The 19,111-nt window shown below is 40.5% G+C and overlaps 1 protein-coding gene across 2 annotated transcripts in view; it reads left to right on the top strand.

Moving 5' to 3' along the window:
- Nucleotides 1-19,069, top strand: part of LOC134535219 (fasciculation and elongation protein zeta-2) — an 85,711-nt gene extending 66,642 nt beyond the window's left edge. Inside the window, exons 3-8 of one of the 2 annotated variants that reach the window (XM_063374270.1) lie at nucleotides 2,797-2,961; nucleotides 5,445-5,553; nucleotides 6,181-6,431; nucleotides 8,577-8,652; nucleotides 10,126-10,191; nucleotides 14,310-19,069. In XM_063374270.1, coding sequence (XP_063230340.1) covers nucleotides 2,797-2,961; nucleotides 5,445-5,553; nucleotides 6,181-6,431; nucleotides 8,577-8,652; nucleotides 10,126-10,191; nucleotides 14,310-14,380 — 738 coding nt within the window. In that variant the 3' untranslated portion in view covers nucleotides 14,381-19,069. Of the gene's footprint in view, nucleotides 1-2,796; nucleotides 2,962-5,444; nucleotides 5,554-6,180; nucleotides 6,432-8,576; nucleotides 8,653-10,125; nucleotides 10,192-13,949 lie in introns of both variants that reach the window. The other variant, XM_063374271.1, reaches the window with a different exon arrangement.
- Nucleotides 19,070-19,111: the final 42 nt, after the last annotated feature.

The raw sequence follows: 19,111 nt of genomic DNA, 5'->3' as shown, positions 1-19,111 counted from the left end.
TTAGCGACGCACAAGTTCAATTATCTTTCGAAAAATTAAAATCGGACGTTCATTTAAGAAACGTCGAGCTCGCACGCGTTGGAAATATAAACTATTTTTCATCGGGAAGTTTTGTCGCGTCCGCCATTAATGTTACGCTGACGTCACGGATGTGTCCAACATGGTTGGTCAGGAATATATAAACGCGCCCTTCGCGCCATTGTGACTCCGTCAGAAAGACGTCAGCGGGGGAGGCGGGTTGCTCGCCACCTGCCGAGAATCCCAGCCCTGGTAGTTCGGCGCGTGACGGCAGATGGCAGCACGCGAGCCGATGGCTGGGGCGAAGATGCGCGCGAGACTAAACAACAAACTGTGCGCACCTGGCGCTACCTCAACAAAGACCGCGTGTGTGGCGTGTGCGGACTGACAGATTTCTTCAGGCTCTTTCTCTCTCTCGCTCGCTCTTCACGTCAGAGAGCCAGCTGCCTCGCTGTCGGCACGCTAGGGAGAGTGGTAGCCATCTTTGTCAGTCAGATTTGTAGGTTAAAGCTGAGCCAGAATTCCGTTGGAGCAATTCAGACGTGTACTCTTCAAACGGTGTTAACAACCTAAACATGTTGATTATATTAATTATTGGTATTCAACCAAAATTTTTACAACAGAAACCAACGATACCCAACAGAAATCTACATAAGTGTTTTCTGTTGTTTGACAGATATGATTTAAGTGTACTTTATTGGATTTTGTTGGTAACACAATGACTTTTATTGGGTTTCAGTGGTTTCTGTTGGCTCAAATTGGCCCACAAATGAAAAAAAAAATCAGTGCATTCTGATGTTTATTGTCAAAGCACACTGAATTCATTGGTTTTGATTGGATTTTGTAGTGAACGAATTTTGAAAATAATCTGTTGGGTTTTGTTGTTTTGTGTTGTGAAACAGTATGCTAGTTTTTTTAAATTGTATTTTAGTGTTTTTCATTGTATTTGTTGGATTTTGTTGGTTTCTGGTGTAAAAAAACTGTCAGTAACTGTTGTTTTTTGGTGACTTCTTTTGTAAGATATTCTATTAGTTTGTGTTGTATTTGAGTGTTTGCAGTGTTTCTAATGCAAGGCCCTTTTTGGGGTCTGTGGTTTTCTATTGTTTTTCATTTCAATCTGTTGGTTTATGATGTTTTCTGTAGTAAGGAGTTATATTGGCTTCTGTTGTTTTCTAGTGTTTTTGATTGTATTCTTTGGTTTTTGTTGTTAGTCACCCTGTTGGAGTCTGATTTATCTAGTGTTTCCAATTGTATTATGTTGTATTTTATTGGTTTCTGTTGTTTCCTTTTTCATTTTAGTAACTTTCGTTGTTTTCTTTTTGTGTTTTGGTGGTTTCTGTTGTTTATTACGAAGCAGTATTTTTTGCACAGTTTTTGTATCTTCTACTAAGCAATTAGTCATCAAGTAGTTAAATTAACGTTATTAAGCTAACTTTGAACCTTCCTCCCGAATTTTTTTTCCTAGTAGTTATGGGCCCAATCAACAGATAGCGTCACATGTCGCGCAAAGCGTGGTCTCGGTTCCGACCCGTAGACGGCCTGTGTCTTTATCCTTGTGTGTCGCACGGAAAACTGCCCAGTCTACAATTATCGTGATGTCCGATGTCTCCTGAATTCTTAAGTAGTCAATAGAGCGCAGTAAATTTTTATAGATTGTTTTTTTTTTGTTTGTCGTTTTCAAGCATGTTTTCCAAACGAAACCGGAAACCCAAATATCGCGAGTGTTCAATTGTTGTTCTGTGCGACCGACCAAACGACACAGATTGGGACAAAAAGTTCAAGATGACCAGTGCATTCGGACCATGGCCCACACCACGCATGACGTTGGAGGGTCGCGTGAACCAATCAGCGACCAGTGTCCGTCGGACACAGTTTAGGACACTGAGGTTGTGGACGCAGCGACTGATCAAGAGTTCAGACCGCCCTGGGCTAATTATGAGGACGCACCCCACCAGGTGTGTGTGTTACGGTCGGCCTAACAAGTAGTATATTAGTTCTGACCTTGTTTACTAGTGTGAAAACTCTATCATGGTTCATACTGCCTATAAAATTTAAAAATCAGGGAGTTCCAAGCTTTTTAAGTTCACAGCGCATTTAGTTTTAGTGTTCTGTCTCGGTATAGTTGAAATATGTATGGTAGATGCAATTATGCTAGATTAAAAGTGCATGCGAAGACACGATTTCAGCCACCCCCCCCCCCCTCCCCCGCTCGATCCTCGCGCCCTAGGCTGCAGCCTAATTAGCCTAAGGGTTAATCAGGCCCGTCTACAATAGTCCGAACCTGTGCGTGGTCCGTGTCCTTATCCGAATGTGAGTGACGTCACATTGTCTCACCGAAAACTGCCCTGTCCACAATTGCGATGTCCGATGTCTGAATGTATTGATTTCTAAAGTTGTCACCAGAGCGCAGTAAATGTGCCAAACCAAATGTTTTTGTTTATTGTTTTGATGCTTTGTAGTTTGAGATTGAACTTATGAAAGTTATGTAAGTTATAAGTGACATACAACACCTTCCATTTCCTTCAATAACAAAAACAAACACCATGTTTTCAAACGGGAACCGGAAATTCAAATATCGTGAGTGTTCTGTTCTATTTCTGTGTCCGAAGTACACAGGTTGGGACAAAAAGTTCAAATTGACGAATGTGTTCGGACCTGGTGGGTTCGGACCTTCGCCCGCTTGACGCATGGCGTGAGAGGGTCACGCGGACCAATCAGCGGACCCAGTGTGGACGGGCCTCGAGCGTCGCGCTGCCACACGTGCTACTGCTGCCGCAGGAGAAGCTGACCCCCGACTCGGAAGCGCTGGACCTGAGCTCGGAGGACGAGGCGGTGGCCGGAGACCTGGACATGCACTCGCTGATCCTGTCCGGCCTGCACCAGGACCAGGAGCCCGTCAAGACGGCCGAGGAGGTCATCCGCGAGATCGACGACATGATGCAGGTGCGTGTGGAGTCGGCGCACGCGACTACGTCACAACAAAACATTCATGAAACGATCGCTTACTTTTGTGAATAAAATTGAATCATTTTTATTGAATTATCACTATTTTGTATGGATGCAAAGAAGGAGTGAAATGAAATCTACAATTTAATTGATAAATTTACTTTTATTTGCACTCATTATTTCAAATATGTTTATTACTTTAACGAACAGATTATTTTAACTATAAATTTTTTATACATGTTTGCTATTTAACTTCTAACCAATCTGTGTTATTCTGTTAAGGATAGGACGATGATAGGAAAAGTAGGAAACGAATGGGAGTGTTTCAAGTTTAATGTGCCTCGAAAATGTCAAATCGATGATTGTTCCAATCGAGTGGAAGAGAGATAGATGGGGCGCAAGCGTACAATGAGCGTAACGGGAAATTGTGCGTAACGGGACACTTTTTTGTGCGTGCAGCCGTCGTTCATCGATTTATCAGACGTTGTCACGTCAAATATAAGGGAGGTTTGTCTGTAAAGTCGGTTTACGGACGATAATTTTACGTGATAACGTCACAAGAAAACATTGATGAAAAATTGCAAACCTTTTAATTTTCAAATATTATTTACATTTTTTTTTTGCAAATTTAATTTAATTAATTTGTTTAAATATAATCACGAACAATTAGTTAAAAAATCCCGCCTTAAACCTGTTTGATATTGTTACGATCGCGCTTGGCTGCAGTGCTGGCGTCGCCGCGCTCGTTCAGCCTGTCTGCGCCCCCTTCCACCTGCATCCTCTCCCTGGTATCTCGTGTCATACTTCTCGCTACATCCTGACCGTCGCAGCGCGCACCTGCCTCAGATCGGGTTACTTAAAAGAGGCCGCACTGCGGAATAAAAGGACTCAGACGCCTTTATCGGCGTTCTTAGAGCAGCCATCGCGTCCTTCGAGGACTCACGACGCGTTTCTGGGCATTTCGACGGCGAAGGTCGCGCGATATCTCGGAGACATGCCCGATTGTTCTGGACGGGAACCCAAGGGCTATATAAGGTGGTTGAGTCTGAGTCAGTCAGTCGGTGACTGAGTGAGTTCTCCCGCGGCGGAGTTTCCGGGCGATAGTGCCGCGGGTGCGGCAGAGTGGCGAAGTCCTTGGACGAAGGTTCCAGGGCAGGGAGTGAGAGAGTTCAGTGGAGTCGGGAGTTTTCCCGCGGTGGAGTTTCCGGGCGATAGAGTCGCGGGCGCGGCGGAATCCCGAACGAAGTTGTGAGCGAGGAGTCGGGTGGATCCTCGGCGAAGGCAAGTGTCGTCGGCGACGGAGTCCCGCGGCGGAGACCCACGAGGGGTGCTGCGGCGAGAGTTGCGTCAGAGGTGCGGCCCAGCGAGGTGTGTGGAACGAGTGACTGGGGAATTGACATTTCTTTAAGTGTAATTAATTATTTGCTAATTTAGAAGATTATTTGTAAGTGTCAAGTAGTGGTAATAAATAAAACTGTGTGTGTGATAATAAAATCTATTAATTGGGCTATCCTTTACGAACTCAAGCGGGAAATCGTAACAATATTATAGAACATTTTCTCGCACGGTGGTTGGCCGGTTCCTTGCACGCTCGGCTCAGGCGGAACGTGACAATTTTTTCTTGCGTGCAGCCGGCGTTCATCGATTTATAAGACTTTATCACGTCAAAAGTACCGACTAGATTGTTATTTTCTCTTGTTTTTTTTTTAATTTGGACAGTTTGGCGACATCGACACGTTCTTATAAGTGAACTCTAAATGTTAATCCACTGAACTAACAACAAATACTAAAGGGAAAAAATAAATAAAAACTGTTCCACAATTTTTGTATTAAAATTTATCATTCTTAACATGCATCACTGTCTTTTAAGTTTGTAATTTCAGGTGTTGTTGCATCTCGCCTGCATCACTTGAAATAACATTTGTACTGCCTTTACCAAGATCTCATTTTTTTGACGTGATAACGTCTTATAAATCTATGAACGCCGGCTGCATGCACGAAAAAGCATGACTCATTGTCACATTCCGCCTGAGCCGAGCGTGCAAGAACCGGCCAACCACCGTGCGAGAAAATCTTCTATAATATCAAACAGGTTAAGGCGGACTTTTTAAAAGCAGCAATTTAAAAAAAATAATTGATTTATTTGTCCAATTTCGTCATTTCAAATTAACAATTTATTGACATTAGTTTGATTTCAGTTTATTTCTATAACTAATTGTTCGTGATTATATTTAAACAAATTTTTTAGATTAAATTTGCAAAAAACTGTAAATAATATTTGAAAATTAAAAAGTATGCAATTTTTCATCAATGTTTTCTTATGACGTTATCACGTAAAATTATCGTCCGTAAACCGACTTTACAGACAACCCCCCTTTTTTTCTTCTTCATAACTTGAGGCAGGGTGCAGGGGTGGATGCACACCCACCACTGTACCTGACTGCGGTCCTTGTTAACCCGTGTGTTCTGGAACTGCGCAGGAAACACCCTCGACGGAATGCTCCCCGGAGTCGGACGGCTCCCTCGTAGACTCCCCAGACACCTACAGCATGAAGAGCAAAGAGATCATGTCTCCTCTCTACGAAGACAGTGAGTAGCAACGGAAACCTGTCATCTGTCAGCTTGCTCTTAGCCTTCATTCTGGCCAACAAAGAGTTGGTAGTTCATAACAGTCGTGGAAGTAGTAGTGATATTCACATTTATGTTTTTTTTTTTTGTTGTTGCTGTAAAAACCCATCACAAACTATCTAAGACTATGAAACACAAATTAATTCATCTGGAATGAGAAAGTGGTATTTTTGGCTCGTGTATTTGTAAACATACGTACATACCATATTCATTAAAACAAACACTGTGTGTTAATACGTTGTTTTTTTTTATCCTTGTGTCTTAATTGCGTTATTTGGCTAGCCAAAACAGTCGTATCTATGACTTGGACGACGAATTCTGTTACGGCCTTACCACTTGGTCTGCGACGACCACTTCAGGCCAGACCTGCAGTGAGTCGTGAGACCTGGATTTCATCCCAGTTGCACGTCCATCATTCTGCTGGGCTTACCGCTTGGTCTGCCACTACCACTTTAGGCCAGGCCTGCAGTGAACCGTAGGTTGCAATAGTCGTAAGACCTGGATTGGATCCAAGTTGCACGTCCATCGTCCTGCCGGGCTCGCCACGACGCGCAGTAGTGGCACCGGGCCTGTGTGGTGGTCCCGCAGAGCTGAAGACGCTGAGCCTGTCGCAGCTGAACGAGGTGTACCTGGAGCTGGAGGTGCTGATCAGGGAGTTCTCGGAGACACTGATCGCCGAGCTGGCCCTCAGAGACGAGCTAGAGTACGAGAAGGAGCTGAAGAACACCTTCATCTCGCTGCTGCTGGCCGTGCAGAACAAGCGGCGGCAGTACCACGTGGAGCGCAAGCGCAGCAGCCGCGCCCACGGGGTGCGCATGCCCAACGGCCTGGACCCCAAGGCGAGTGCCAATCATCTACCATTTCATAATGTTGCACCAAGAATAGGCGAAGGTGGTGTAATATGCAGGGGTCAAGGGCGTCGGCAGGGGGGGTAGGGGGGGCAGTTGCCCCCACCCCTTAGAGCCCTAGAGATTCAAAAAAAATGTAGCCAAATGCAAAAAAATACATACTTTTCCCACAACTTGCCCCCCCCTCCCCCCAGGCCATCGGCTGGCGACGCCCTTTCAGGGGGTGGCAGTGTCTGCATGATTACATGCTAAGTGTTTGAAGCTGTTTTTTTCCCCCCTTCAGTTCATTGTTGCACCATTTAGATGATACGCCCAAAACATTGGCTGAAGTGTAGTGTTTGCACGTGGAAACAGATTTAAATTACAGTTTTTTCCCCGCCACGAAAGTGACAGTTTTTAACGAAGGAGATTCTCTAATCATGTTCGCAGGCCTTCACGGCCATTGTCTGAAGTAGCTTGGCTTTTGGGTTGTAGCAGTTCCCTAGGCGAATAATTCACCGACCTTTTCGGTCTACATTTGCAGTCGCCATCATCGGGGAGCACTTACCTAGGTAACTATAGGTGAATTATTCGCCTAGGACACAGCTCCAACCCAGAAGCCAAGCCACTGCTTGAAGGAGATTCTGATTCACGCTTACTAACCATCATCAGACGTGGTGAAGCACCGTTTCCGGAATGCTTTTGGGGCGTATACAATGTAGCGATGACGAGGTTGCAAAGTGGCTTCACCTACATCACAGCATGGCGTCTCCTGACGATTCCTAACTCCGTGGTAATACGGGTGTTTCCGCACACGAGTCTCTTCATGTGTGCTTGAATGGTGCTGCACTCTAGCGTTTATTTCATTTGCAGTCTGTGTAAAAAGAGTTATTGCTAGTCGTGCTTTTGTTGAGGCTATAAACGGCTGTAGTTTTTGTGACGCTTTCTAATTTTTTTTGTAGTTTGGTGAAAGGTATCGTAAATATGATTCATAGTTTGCTCTAATGCATACATTAGTTAGAACATGTTTTTTTACTGTTCGTTTTATATCATAGCATTAGGTTGCATTTGAATGAAGTATTAAATTATCAAATTAATAGAAAATTTTACATTATGGGGTGATATGGTGTATAAGGTTCATAATACGCGATATTTTATTTACATGTTTAGGTACGGTAATTTACTTAATTTTCTCACTTGACTGGAGATTATAGAAGGCTTTCTAATATAACCCTGTGGTTGGAATAGTCATTAGTAGATGTCAAAATGAAACTGAGAACTCAGCTAGGCATTGTGCATAAGAACTTAGTTTTTCAGAATCTACAATTAGGAGAAAAATGAAAGTGGTAAACCAAAGTGAGGATAGTATATCTTTGAAGACAAATCACTAATTTTGTAAAGTGCAGCAACAGAGCAGCGGGGATATTTTATTTTGAACAGGGAACAATTTTTATGCTTCAGGACATTTTTCCATAATTTTACCTTTATTGCAGTTTTCTGCTGAGGTTCAACAGCATCATTACTTCCAAATCTTTAAAGACAAACATAAGATTACCCATTTTTTTGTCCTACCCCATCACAGAAATAATAAATGTAGTTTACCCATTCCAAACAATGAATTTGTTACTACAAACAATTCTAAGGGAATATAACATTGATTTCAAATTCTAACAGCAACACCAAACAAAGTGAAGTTAAAAAAATAAGAAAAGAAGACTTCTAGTCCATCAGAAACAATGTTAATAAAAAATATTTTAAGTGGAAGAAAATTGTAAAAATAATTCTAAATATACACATTAATATCAAAAACTCTTCAACTGTCCAAAACCAATAAAATACATATGTATAGTCAGCAGCCAATAAAAAAGTGATATTTCTTTGGTCTTGGATCTCTATGATCTTTGGTTGAAGGTCCTCCAGATAAATTGTATCCAATAACAAAGGTGTAGGTACTGTATGAATTTTTGCCCACCACCGGTCTCTACCAATAACAGAAAATACTTGGTGTGCTTTGGCGGACTAGTTTAAAGTATTATTAACCTCGAAATGAATTTATAAAGGAACGTGAGGAAGTTCCCGACCTGAAAGAGTTGTTCGCTCAGAACGTTGATTGGCGGCCTGGCAGTGACGTTGAGGTGGTTCTCTGTCGTGTTGCAGTACTTGACAACGGTGATCCCCTACCACCTGGGCAGCGGGCCACCGGACAATCAGGCGCTCCAAGTCCTCATCAAGAGTAAGTCCCCTCCGCAACTAAGTCCCCTTCGTCGTCGTAGCAGCTGCTCTTGGCTCGCTGCCTTTTGGTGGTTTCTTACTGCCATCAATGTTTGTTGGGTTATCATTTATCACTTCTTTGTCGCTCTTGCAGTGACATGTATTTATTGCCGGAATTTCTGTGTAAGTTGGAAGAATCTGGTTTTTGTTTTTGTATGTCAGTTTATTTCATTTTTACTACCACTATTTTACTGCTAGTCTCTGTGTTGGTTCCTGAGTCTCTGTTGTTTAATAGTGTCCCTTGGGTTTTAGAATTGTGTTATCCTGTAGTCAGCTGTTTTGGTGGGATTACGTTAGGCTATGGAAATCTGTGGCAGAACCAGGATTTCATAAAGGAGACAGTGTTACTTTAAAAAAAAAAAAATATTTTCTGATATCTTGGAACAAGAGACAATCAGGAATCTAGACATTTTAACTCCATAATGATAGAACTTACCCCAAAAACTGTCAATGTGTTACTGATACAGGTAAAGTAGAAATTATTGATACTGATTATAATTTCAGTTTCAGTATACCTACTGTTATAGTTTCAGTATTCTGACATGCTGTGAACAGGTTGGTACACTTGGGCAGAGAACAGATCTTAAAACATAAAATGCCATTGAAGAAAATGATAATTTATTTTGCCACAAAATTAATTTAATTATTGAATTAGTTACGAAGAATTTTTGTCAATTATTCTTTTAGGTTTAAAAATTGGTTAGTATTACAAACAGTTCACACATCAATCTAGACTATCCCCTGTACGGATCAGCTACTTTTTTAAAAAATTGATATGGAAGTTCATAGATTAAGTTTGGTTATGTTCAAATCTGTGTCTGACAATATATACACGTATGTAAAAAAAAATATATTTATAGAATTAAGATTTTTGTTAAATAAAAATATTCATAGTTTTGATGTCAGTCATAAAATTTAAAACTTTTCATTATAGGTCTGTAGAAAAAAATTGCAATCACACAATTCCATTAATTGGAGAAAATTTTCGTTTTTGAAGTTAAAATTGTATTGAAAAATATATATTTCAAGTTACACTATATTATATAGGTATTATTTAATATTATAACAGAACAAGTGGCATTTCATAGTTCTGTAAAAAGAAAAAGTAATATACACAAACTTACCATGCTGTCCAGGACTATCCCGATGGTCCCAATTTTTTGGAAGATATAAATATACAGTAAAACATATATATTTTGTGAATTGAAAACTAATTTTGAAGAAGTAATGTCCTCAAATGTACTCTTGGAAGTTGGGCCAATGATATGAATTCCATATGAATGGTATTAATTTTCCAACATTGCTAATTTGGTCATTTGATTTGAGGTTTTTTTTCAACAGAGTAAGGTGCAAAAAAAAACATTTATTGTCTCTTTTCATATTTTATAAAAATTTTTGTTTTTTCACTATGGGACTGTGCTTGTGTGTGTTCCAGTCCTGAAAGCCATCAACGAAGACAGCCCCACTGTGCCCACGTTACTCACGGACTATATTCTGAAAGGTAAGCACAGTGTTCGCCTCCTGAATCATGTTGGCATCAGTGTGTACTTCTTTCCTGCATCCTTTCAGTATTCTGACATGCTGTGAACAGGTTGGTACACTTGGGCAGAGAACATATGAATTAAAGTTATTTTTAATAGGTGTAATCTTACTTGTATGTAAGTGTACAAGCTTGTGAGATTTGATATTTGTTGCCCAGTCACTTAACCATCTTCTGAAAATAAACCCCTTAGGGCATGAATATCAGGTGGGTTTGTTTGAAAGAAATATTCATATCACTGAATCTACTAAAGGATAAGGCAAGAAACTGACCATGAATTACATACTATACGGAGTCACGTAGCGTGATTTTAATTTTCAAAATACAGCTAGGTTGGTGAAATATATGTAATGTATCTATGAAGGCAATCGAGCGGTGAGTAAGATACTGCAAGTACGAGATCAACACATCCTCCTGACGTCAAGCCTCGGTGTCATCTCTGATGCACCAAGGCTGTCATGATGCAAGCCACGGTGTCACCTCTGATGCACCAAGGCTGTCATGATGCAAGCCTCGGTGTCACCTCTGATGCACCAAGGCTGTCATGATGCAAGCCTCGGTGTCACCTCTGATGCACCAAGGCTATCATGATGCAAGCCTCGGTGTCGTCTCTGATGCACCAAGGCTGTCATGATGCAAGCCTCGGTGTCGTCTCTGATGCACCAAGGCTGTCATGATGAAAAGCCTCGGTGTCGTCTCTGATGCACCAAGGCTGTCATGATGCAAGCCTCGATGTCACCTCTGATGCACCAAGGCTGTCATGATGCAAGCCTCGGTGTCGTCTCTGATGCACCAAGGCTGTCATGATGCAAGCCTCGGTGTCGTCTCTGATGCACCAAGGCTGTCATGATGCAAGCCTCGGTGTCGTCTCTGATGCACCAAGGCTGTCATGATGCAAGCCTCGGTGTCGTCTATGATGCACCAAGACTGTCATGATGCAAGCCTCGGTGTCGTCTCTGATGCACCAAGGCTGTCATGATGCAAGCCTCGGTGTCACCTCTGATGCACCAAGGCGATCATGATGCAAGCCTAGGTGTTGTCTCCGATGCACCAAGGCTGTCATGATGCAAGCCTCGGTGTCACCTCTGATGCACCAAGGCTGTCATGATGCAAGCCTCGGTGTCGTCTCTGATGCACCAAGGCTGTCATGATGCAAGCCTCGGTGTCACCTCTGATGCACCAAGGCTGTCATGATGCAAGCCTCGGTGTCGTCTCTGATGCACCAAGGCTGTCATGATGCAAGCCTCGGTGTCGTCTCTGATGCACCAAGGCTGTCATGATGCAAGCCTCGGTGTCACCTCTGATGCACCAAGGCTGTCATGATGCAAGCCTCGGTGCCACCTCTGATGCACCAAGGCTGTCATGATGCAAGCCTAGGTGTTGTCTCTGATGCACCAAGGCTGTCATGATGCAAGCCTAGGTGTCGTCTCTGATGCACCAAGGCTGTCATGATGCAAGCCTCGGTGTCGTCTCTGATGCACCAAGGCTATCATGATGCAATTCCCAGTGTCGGTGGGGCATGGTGATTGGAGGAAATGCGCTCGGGCGTGACACAACAATGATTGACGAACCTTCAAGGGTCTGTAAGTTTGACTGTCGAACCTCCTACCTACCACTCCCAGCAGGGACCTCAGACGCAGTCTTGGACTGGAACAGCTAAGTGTGGGCACCCGTCAGGCCCTTTGCCTGTACGCTAGGCATTGACCATCCGGCGTGTGCTCACGTCCTTGTTGTTTCCTGGGGCCAGGCCCTGATTCGATTACAGGTACCTAGTGCTCCAATCAGACAGTATTTAGCTGCAAACAACCCCACCCCCTCCTACCTTTTTTCCAGTTCCTCCCATACATCATAAATTTTACAAATTCAATCTCATTTACTATCAATTTTAAAACAGCACATTATGCAACTAAATACTAAGGTTTTCAAAGACATAGGCTGTTTGTCTTTTTTCGTATTTAAATGTAATAAATGGTAGTTGCAGTTTCATACGGCTGTTATAACTACCATAGTAAAACATGAATATTATGTAAAGAGTTGTAATCAGTTTATAAAGTATTTGGTTTAAGGTAATATTTATAAGTGCACTGCAATAGTTAGTATGTACATACTAACACTTGCTCTTGACTCTGTCCATGGCAGTACTATATGGTAACGGATTTAATTTTTTTACAATTTTTTTTTCTCACCTTTAATCCTCCCGCTCCTCAAAAACTGGTGCTCCGGGCAAATGCCCAGTTGGCTCGATTGTGAATCGGGGCATGCCTAGGGCTACACCCGGGGCTCCCTCGCTAGGCCTACGCTACTGGCACTGGTCACATCACGCTACCTCGTGTCTACTGAGAGCTAGTGCATGGATCCTCACCTTTCTCACGCCTCCAACCACCTGTCTACTGACACCCATTAAACCCACCCCCAAGACAGACCACGGTGATACCAACACATGACAGTTTGTTTGTTACTAATAATCAAATCTTTACTTTTGAAACCAGTTTGATTAATTTGTTGAAGTGATATCTTATTTTATTTATCTATGTAGCCTACTATCTTTGTTGTAAGTTTAAATTAAATTTCTGTTTTCATTATTAGTTAATCTAAATTAAAAAAAAAAAAATAATGTAAAATATTTTTTCCTAATACTATATAGTGATTATTGTCCAGGCATCAGTTAATTTTATAGTGAAATAACTATAGATAGAGATGAGTGCATGAGAAACGGTTTGCAGCGAAATGGCAATCTAACCCGTGGACGACTATTACCACTGCTTGTCTAATACATTAGAAATAAAATATTAGTTCACAGCCCCCTGTATTTTTATTTTTATACATTATCAATTTTCAATATTATACAGTTAGTTCAGTAATTTAGTCACTGTTTGTGGACAAAATTCATTTTTATAATTACAGTAAACTCCCTATTATCCGCGGGCAGATGATCCACGGTGCGGATTATCCATGCATGCTACAAAAAAATACAGCACATATGTAAATCTGTATTTTATTACAAGTGAGTAATTTGAACTCTACTGACGAGTGTATTGTGTGCAGTGTACAGTAAAACACTACAGGCCTTCTCGGAACTCACGCAGTAGGCTGGCATGCGTAGCTATTTTTGTCTCTGTCGCACTTTGTTTCTAGTCGTATGGTTGAACACTTTTATGTTTACATTACTGAAATGTGTTGTCGGTTAATTATTCAGTAAAATACTAAAATTTTAGCATCGTTTAAAATTTTTTACGGTTAATTGTAACTTTTATTGTACATAAATTTTTAGATTTTTAAGTTGAAATTAACGTTTCCTTTTTTTGTTACCCATTTTCGGCTCTTTTTTGCGGATTATCCGTGATTCTCACTATCCGCGGTGGCCCTGCCACTTAATTTCGCGGATAATCGGGAGTGTACTGTACAAGCGTGACCAGAAATCAGACTAAGCTAGAAATAAATTGCAAACATTAAATTTGATTTTCATAGAAAAAAAACTGTTTTAAAATTGCATTGATACTCAAGCACATCGTTTGAAACATTTCTACAATTCCTTTCCATTTCCTTCAGTTCCAGTTTTTCTAGAAGAAGGAATCATCTTACATTCATGTAGTTAATAAAGTGCTGTTAAACTCTTCTTTTCCTTTCCTGCATTACGTCGAGAATTGCTTACTCTCCACTCTCCGTTTTCATGTTGTGTGTGGAATGTTTAATGTGATTCTATTTTTGCTCTCTTGCAGTTCTGTGCCCGACGTAGAGAAGAGGACTCAAGTCGGGTCATCACCAATTCATATTAAATGTTCTCTCTTATGTTACGCAGCATCTCTCGTAGTCAAATGTGCGTAGTACGCTGTCTCACCACTAACAGCTGCGTCCCACTACCAGAAACTGTGTGCAAAATGAGGCTAACCTGATAAAAGTCTATCACAGGGACAAAACCAAACTCGCAGAATCTAGCTCTCGTCTTAAATGCATGTCTTGTTCTTTAAGTGTCGTGCTGTTACGCGCATTAATGTAAGTACCTACTGTAATTCAACTAGCACGTCTCCTGTTTTCTGTGGACGGCCAACTAACACTGTGTGCTACGTCTTGTGTTTTAGAAGTTGTCGGACTGAAATACTCGGGACGTCATTTGCAGTCGCCTTACGTAAGATTGGTTGACAATATCTAAGCTTCTGTAAATGAATCGAGTAAACCTTGACGAAGGCGTCAGAGCATGTGGCACACGTCGCAACTTCTCCACGGTGTTCCCACTTTCTCGGGAGCTTGCAGTACGCTTGAGCAAGCAGTCACTAGCAGCTGAGATCGTTTTCCAAGTAGTAGTGTGTAGCGTGCATGGTGCAATATGTGCTTTACTGGAGTTTTTCCATTACATAATGTAGGCTGTTGTTGCGTTGAGAGTTGATAAGCTTATTCGTTGAAAATACTACTCTGAGAGACACTGTTTTTTAAATCGTAGTGTGATGAAAAACACATACCCTTCTCACATTGTGTAGTTGTGTAAATGATATTGCTACTAGTTTTCTTGGGAGGAAGAGTATGCTGAACTCTGAATGGTGGTTCTGATTGGAATCGCTTGAAGCTGCAACATCTGCGTCTGAGACATGGGACATCGGCTGGCAGCTGGGGACAGTTTGTTACCCGAATGTTGCATGGCGTGTCTGAGTGTGTACGGTCCTCACGCTGGTTATCAGCAGTTGATGGTTGTAACTAAGGGCTGCCAACTCACACTTCGTTTTCTCTAATTTCGTAGAACAGGGTGGGTAGCAACTTAAATAAAAATTGTAAAATTTGTAAAAAAAACTTGAAAATATAGGAAATTTTACTTTGACTTTAAAGGATCTCGAAATTACAGATCAGAATGTTTCACGGCTTTTGAGACTACTTGCGTCATTTTTTGTGGGTGAAGTTTAATGACGTTCGCACAAAATGTCACTGTAACCTAGAAGTAATTTGCATTGCAAATGAATCTTTGGATCTTGGGTTTGCTCGAGTGAGCTAAGTGGCCGCCTACCCGGGCATACATACGGTGTGCAGAGCTTCAGAAAAAAAACCATGCGACTTGAAAATTGCTCAAGATATCCGAGTTGGTCTGTTTACGAAAAGCATGTAAGATCATGCTGAGGGTGAATAAGTAGAGTTTTGTCCAAATTTCATCTTCAAACTGTATTTTTTTTATAAAAGTGAAAATAGTTAAAATGCTTGTTTCAAGAATAATTTTTAGGAATGGGTTACTACTCAAATCTAATAATTGCCTTGCGTCCTTGCCTTTAGAGGCAATACTGCGCCAGAAGCACCAATGAGCGTCTCGCTAACACACACACACCTCTGACTAGGCGGGCCCCTTAATTCTTTCAGCCAATTGCAGCAGCTTGCATGTAGTGTAGTACTTTTCTAAAAAAAATTTTTCACTTAATGTGCACAACTTTAATGTATAAATTTAGCACGGCAGAGATTTCAAGGCCACGTGTAATAGGCTTGCACAGAAGTATTTTACTTACACGCTTAACGTTGGTTCATTCACATTTTAACTCCAAGCTGGGACGTCGAGTGAGCATTGCCTATGCTGTTGCACTTAGTTATGACTGTGCTGCTGGTTCCAAAGAGACTGTCTACAGAGCTCTGACAAATTTGTCCACTTAATGTGTACACCTTGACCTTGAACCTTTCTTTCACCTTCGGTGCTGGATTTTCCCTTTGGTTTCGTAGTATTTTCCAGAAAATTTTAACAATGGAATGCCTTCTTGGTGTAAATTTTGTCATAATACAGCACACACACACACACACACACACAAAATTTAAGTGACAGTGCACGTGATTTGCCCCAAAGTCTGCCCTGTGTGGTTGTGCTCTGCACCAAGTTTGGAACAGATTGCTGTCCTAAAGCTGATAAGAACACAAGGGGAAAATCCTGCATTGTGGTTGAAGGCAATTTTGAGATTTTTACTGCGCTGGCTTTAAGTGGGACTGAAAGAAATGCAATATGTACGATGTACAGGAAAGTGTTCAGTAAGATTTAGTTAAAATTCTGATTTCTATGTACGTAGTTCTATATTGCTTGCCCTGAATATGGTGGTGTTGGAAATGCTTGTAATTCTCTGTTGTGTACTACTATATAATGTTCCTTTACAGTACCTTTTTTCTGTATAATTTACGAACATTCCTAAAGGTTATAGTTTTTAAATTGGAAAATGGGTATTGCTACCAAGTAAAGAAAATCAGTTTTCTTTACGAGCGTAATAAAAATTAAAAAGGTACGTACATTTTAGTGTAATAAGTGAAATAATGTTCTAATGGAAATTGTAGGGCAGGCCACAGCAGGCTTGCCAACTTCAGCAGATTGGCACCACAGTCTAAAATGCTTGCGCGACAAAGTACGCTTAACATATTTTTTGCGCTTGTCTCACAGCAGCTAGGCAGGAAAAATGGGGGCAAGATACAAAAATAGATACACCAATGGATAACATAAAAACTCTAGCGTCAAAGGTGAAACTTTTATCCTCTTTTTTTTATTGTAAAACTTGTTAATCTACGAGGCTAGTTGAAATGTGTTGCTTGCTGAGGCCTGCTAGCGTTTAGCTGCGAATAGTTCTGGTATGTTCTGTCGAACGCTACAGCATTTTTTTGTGACGAGAACTGTTTTTACATGTGTGTCTAGCTGTAGGTGTGAATCAAGTGTTCCTTTTGGTTGTTTATACTCGCAACTTGCAAGAAAGTCTAGTCTGCCCAAGAGCTTGGAAAACGTTAGAAATATGATAATGACTTCACATTAATTAATTCTTTTTACTCAGCAATGTTTATGTTTTGTCACTCGACAAAAGTTGTGTTAAGCGATAAGTTCTGTGTGTGCGAGGGTGTGTGTTGGTGTATCGTGAGTGCTCATTGTTCAGACCTGACGGAACTCGGATGGCAATGGTAAACATTCGCACGTAGCCTTTTCCTGTGCATGTTCTAATGTTGTGTTCCATTCTTGTAAATGAGCAAACTGCATGAACGTTTGCAACACTTGATTATCATCGTGTAACATAGTGCACAACTGCTACATTTCGTGCGAAACTGGCTGAATTTTTTTTGTTTTGCGAAGTAATAAGCATTAAGTTGTGAATTTTTGAGTGCTGCGTGTTATTGTAAAGATAGTGCCATACAGTAATAAGTAGTAATTAGTAATATTTAGTTGTTAATCAGACTATTTGTTGATGTGTTTGAGTTAGTATCGAAATCTGTTCATTGCTGCAAAAAATTTTTTTATTGCTTTAACGTAAGACCCGGAAGATGTGATTGAAGGTAACCACACTTGGTGGCTGAATATCCACTGATCTGAACGACTTTATCTGTTTTGGTGCACACAATCACTCGGTTGGTTGACGAACAACATTGGCAGTGTTTCTATTATAATGAAATGCAAAGAAACCGTTATGATAGTGTGTATGTATTTGTCTACAGAACTCAACATAGATTTTTGGTTAAATGACAGCTCAAAAGCTTTCATTTCCATTGAGACGAAGCTTCTAATTGTGCAATAATAACTGAGAAAGGAATTTTATGATTCAAGCAATATTTTTATTAAGTGTATAAAAGCAAACTTGCGAAGAAAAAAAATTTAATCTTAGTCTTACACCAAGTTATTTGTTAATTAACTTTATCCTTTGAAATACTTAGCATTTTCATGGTTAATTCATAGTTAAAACTTCATAACACTAAACAGCCAAACTGATGACAATAAAGTTATCGGACCAGTTTTGTGTAATCAGACGATAATTTTTTTTTAATTTCAGTTAACACTGAAAACAAATTGTATTTTTATCAGTGCCTGCAGATGTGCATGACATACGTGGAAAAATATGCAAAATTAGTTTCACAGTGCACATTATCAGTTGGGTGGGTTTTGTTCAGTTTGGAACATAGCTTATCTCACACGCAGTTTTGCTTCGCATGTTCACTTTTATTGCAGCTTTAACATGCAATAATGATTTTTAAAACCTCATAAATATTAATGTGTGTGTGATTTATTTGGACGTTATGTTAAGAAGATATTGTAATTACATAAATACTACTGAATACCTACTTAATATCTACAGCCAGTACGTTCTGCGCATGCTATTGTGCCAACATTTCTAGATAATTTGTTTTACGCAAACAAATTGAAGGCACTACTGCATAAATAAATATTGAGCATTTCGTGCAGTGTGATTGTGCACAAACGTGTGTGTATGCCTGTTTTACGTGTTGTGACATTTCGTGAGCTCGGTCATTTGTGTTTGCTTTAGGTTTGTCGTGATAGCTGTGTGGAGTGCGGATATAATAGTTACTTGGATTGTCATCTCTGTATGTGTATATTCTGAGTGTAGCTCGATATCATGATTTATAAATAAATATTTTAAGAATCTATTTAAATCTCCAAGAAGAAAGTATAGTAAAAAAAAAACACCTTTATATAGTAAAAAAAAAAAAAAACATGTGTAGAAACCTCTAATCAGAAATAAATAATCTTTTGCACATCATGTTGTATTGTAGACAACGCAAAGACATTTATCAGCTATGCTGCATTATAATTGCCAGAGTGTGAACATAACCTCAAAGTGTGTCGTCGTCGTTGGTCGAAAGCCAACGACACGCCTGGAGTGATGCTGTCACCGTACGTTGTGTATTCTATGTAAAAAAAATATATATATAAATTATTTTTGTGATTTTTGTAGCATGTTTAGTTTGTTAAGTTAATAATGTATTTATTGTGATAATATGTGCATATGTACAGAGGAAAACATGTATGTGTAACTATGGGTGAAAGCTTTTTTGCTTGCAAAAAACAATTAATTTTTGTTATTAGATGATTTTCCAATTAAATATTACACAAACACAACACAGTCTTTTTAATTACTGAACTGTATTTCCATAACAGCCA

The sequence above is a fragment of the Bacillus rossius genome, chromosome 8, assembly GCF_032445375.1.
Source record: "Bacillus rossius redtenbacheri isolate Brsri chromosome 8, Brsri_v3, whole genome shotgun sequence".
NCBI lineage: Eukaryota > Metazoa > Arthropoda > Insecta > Phasmatodea > Bacillidae > Bacillus > Bacillus rossius.
This window is presented reverse-complemented; position numbering and strand designations above follow the sequence as displayed.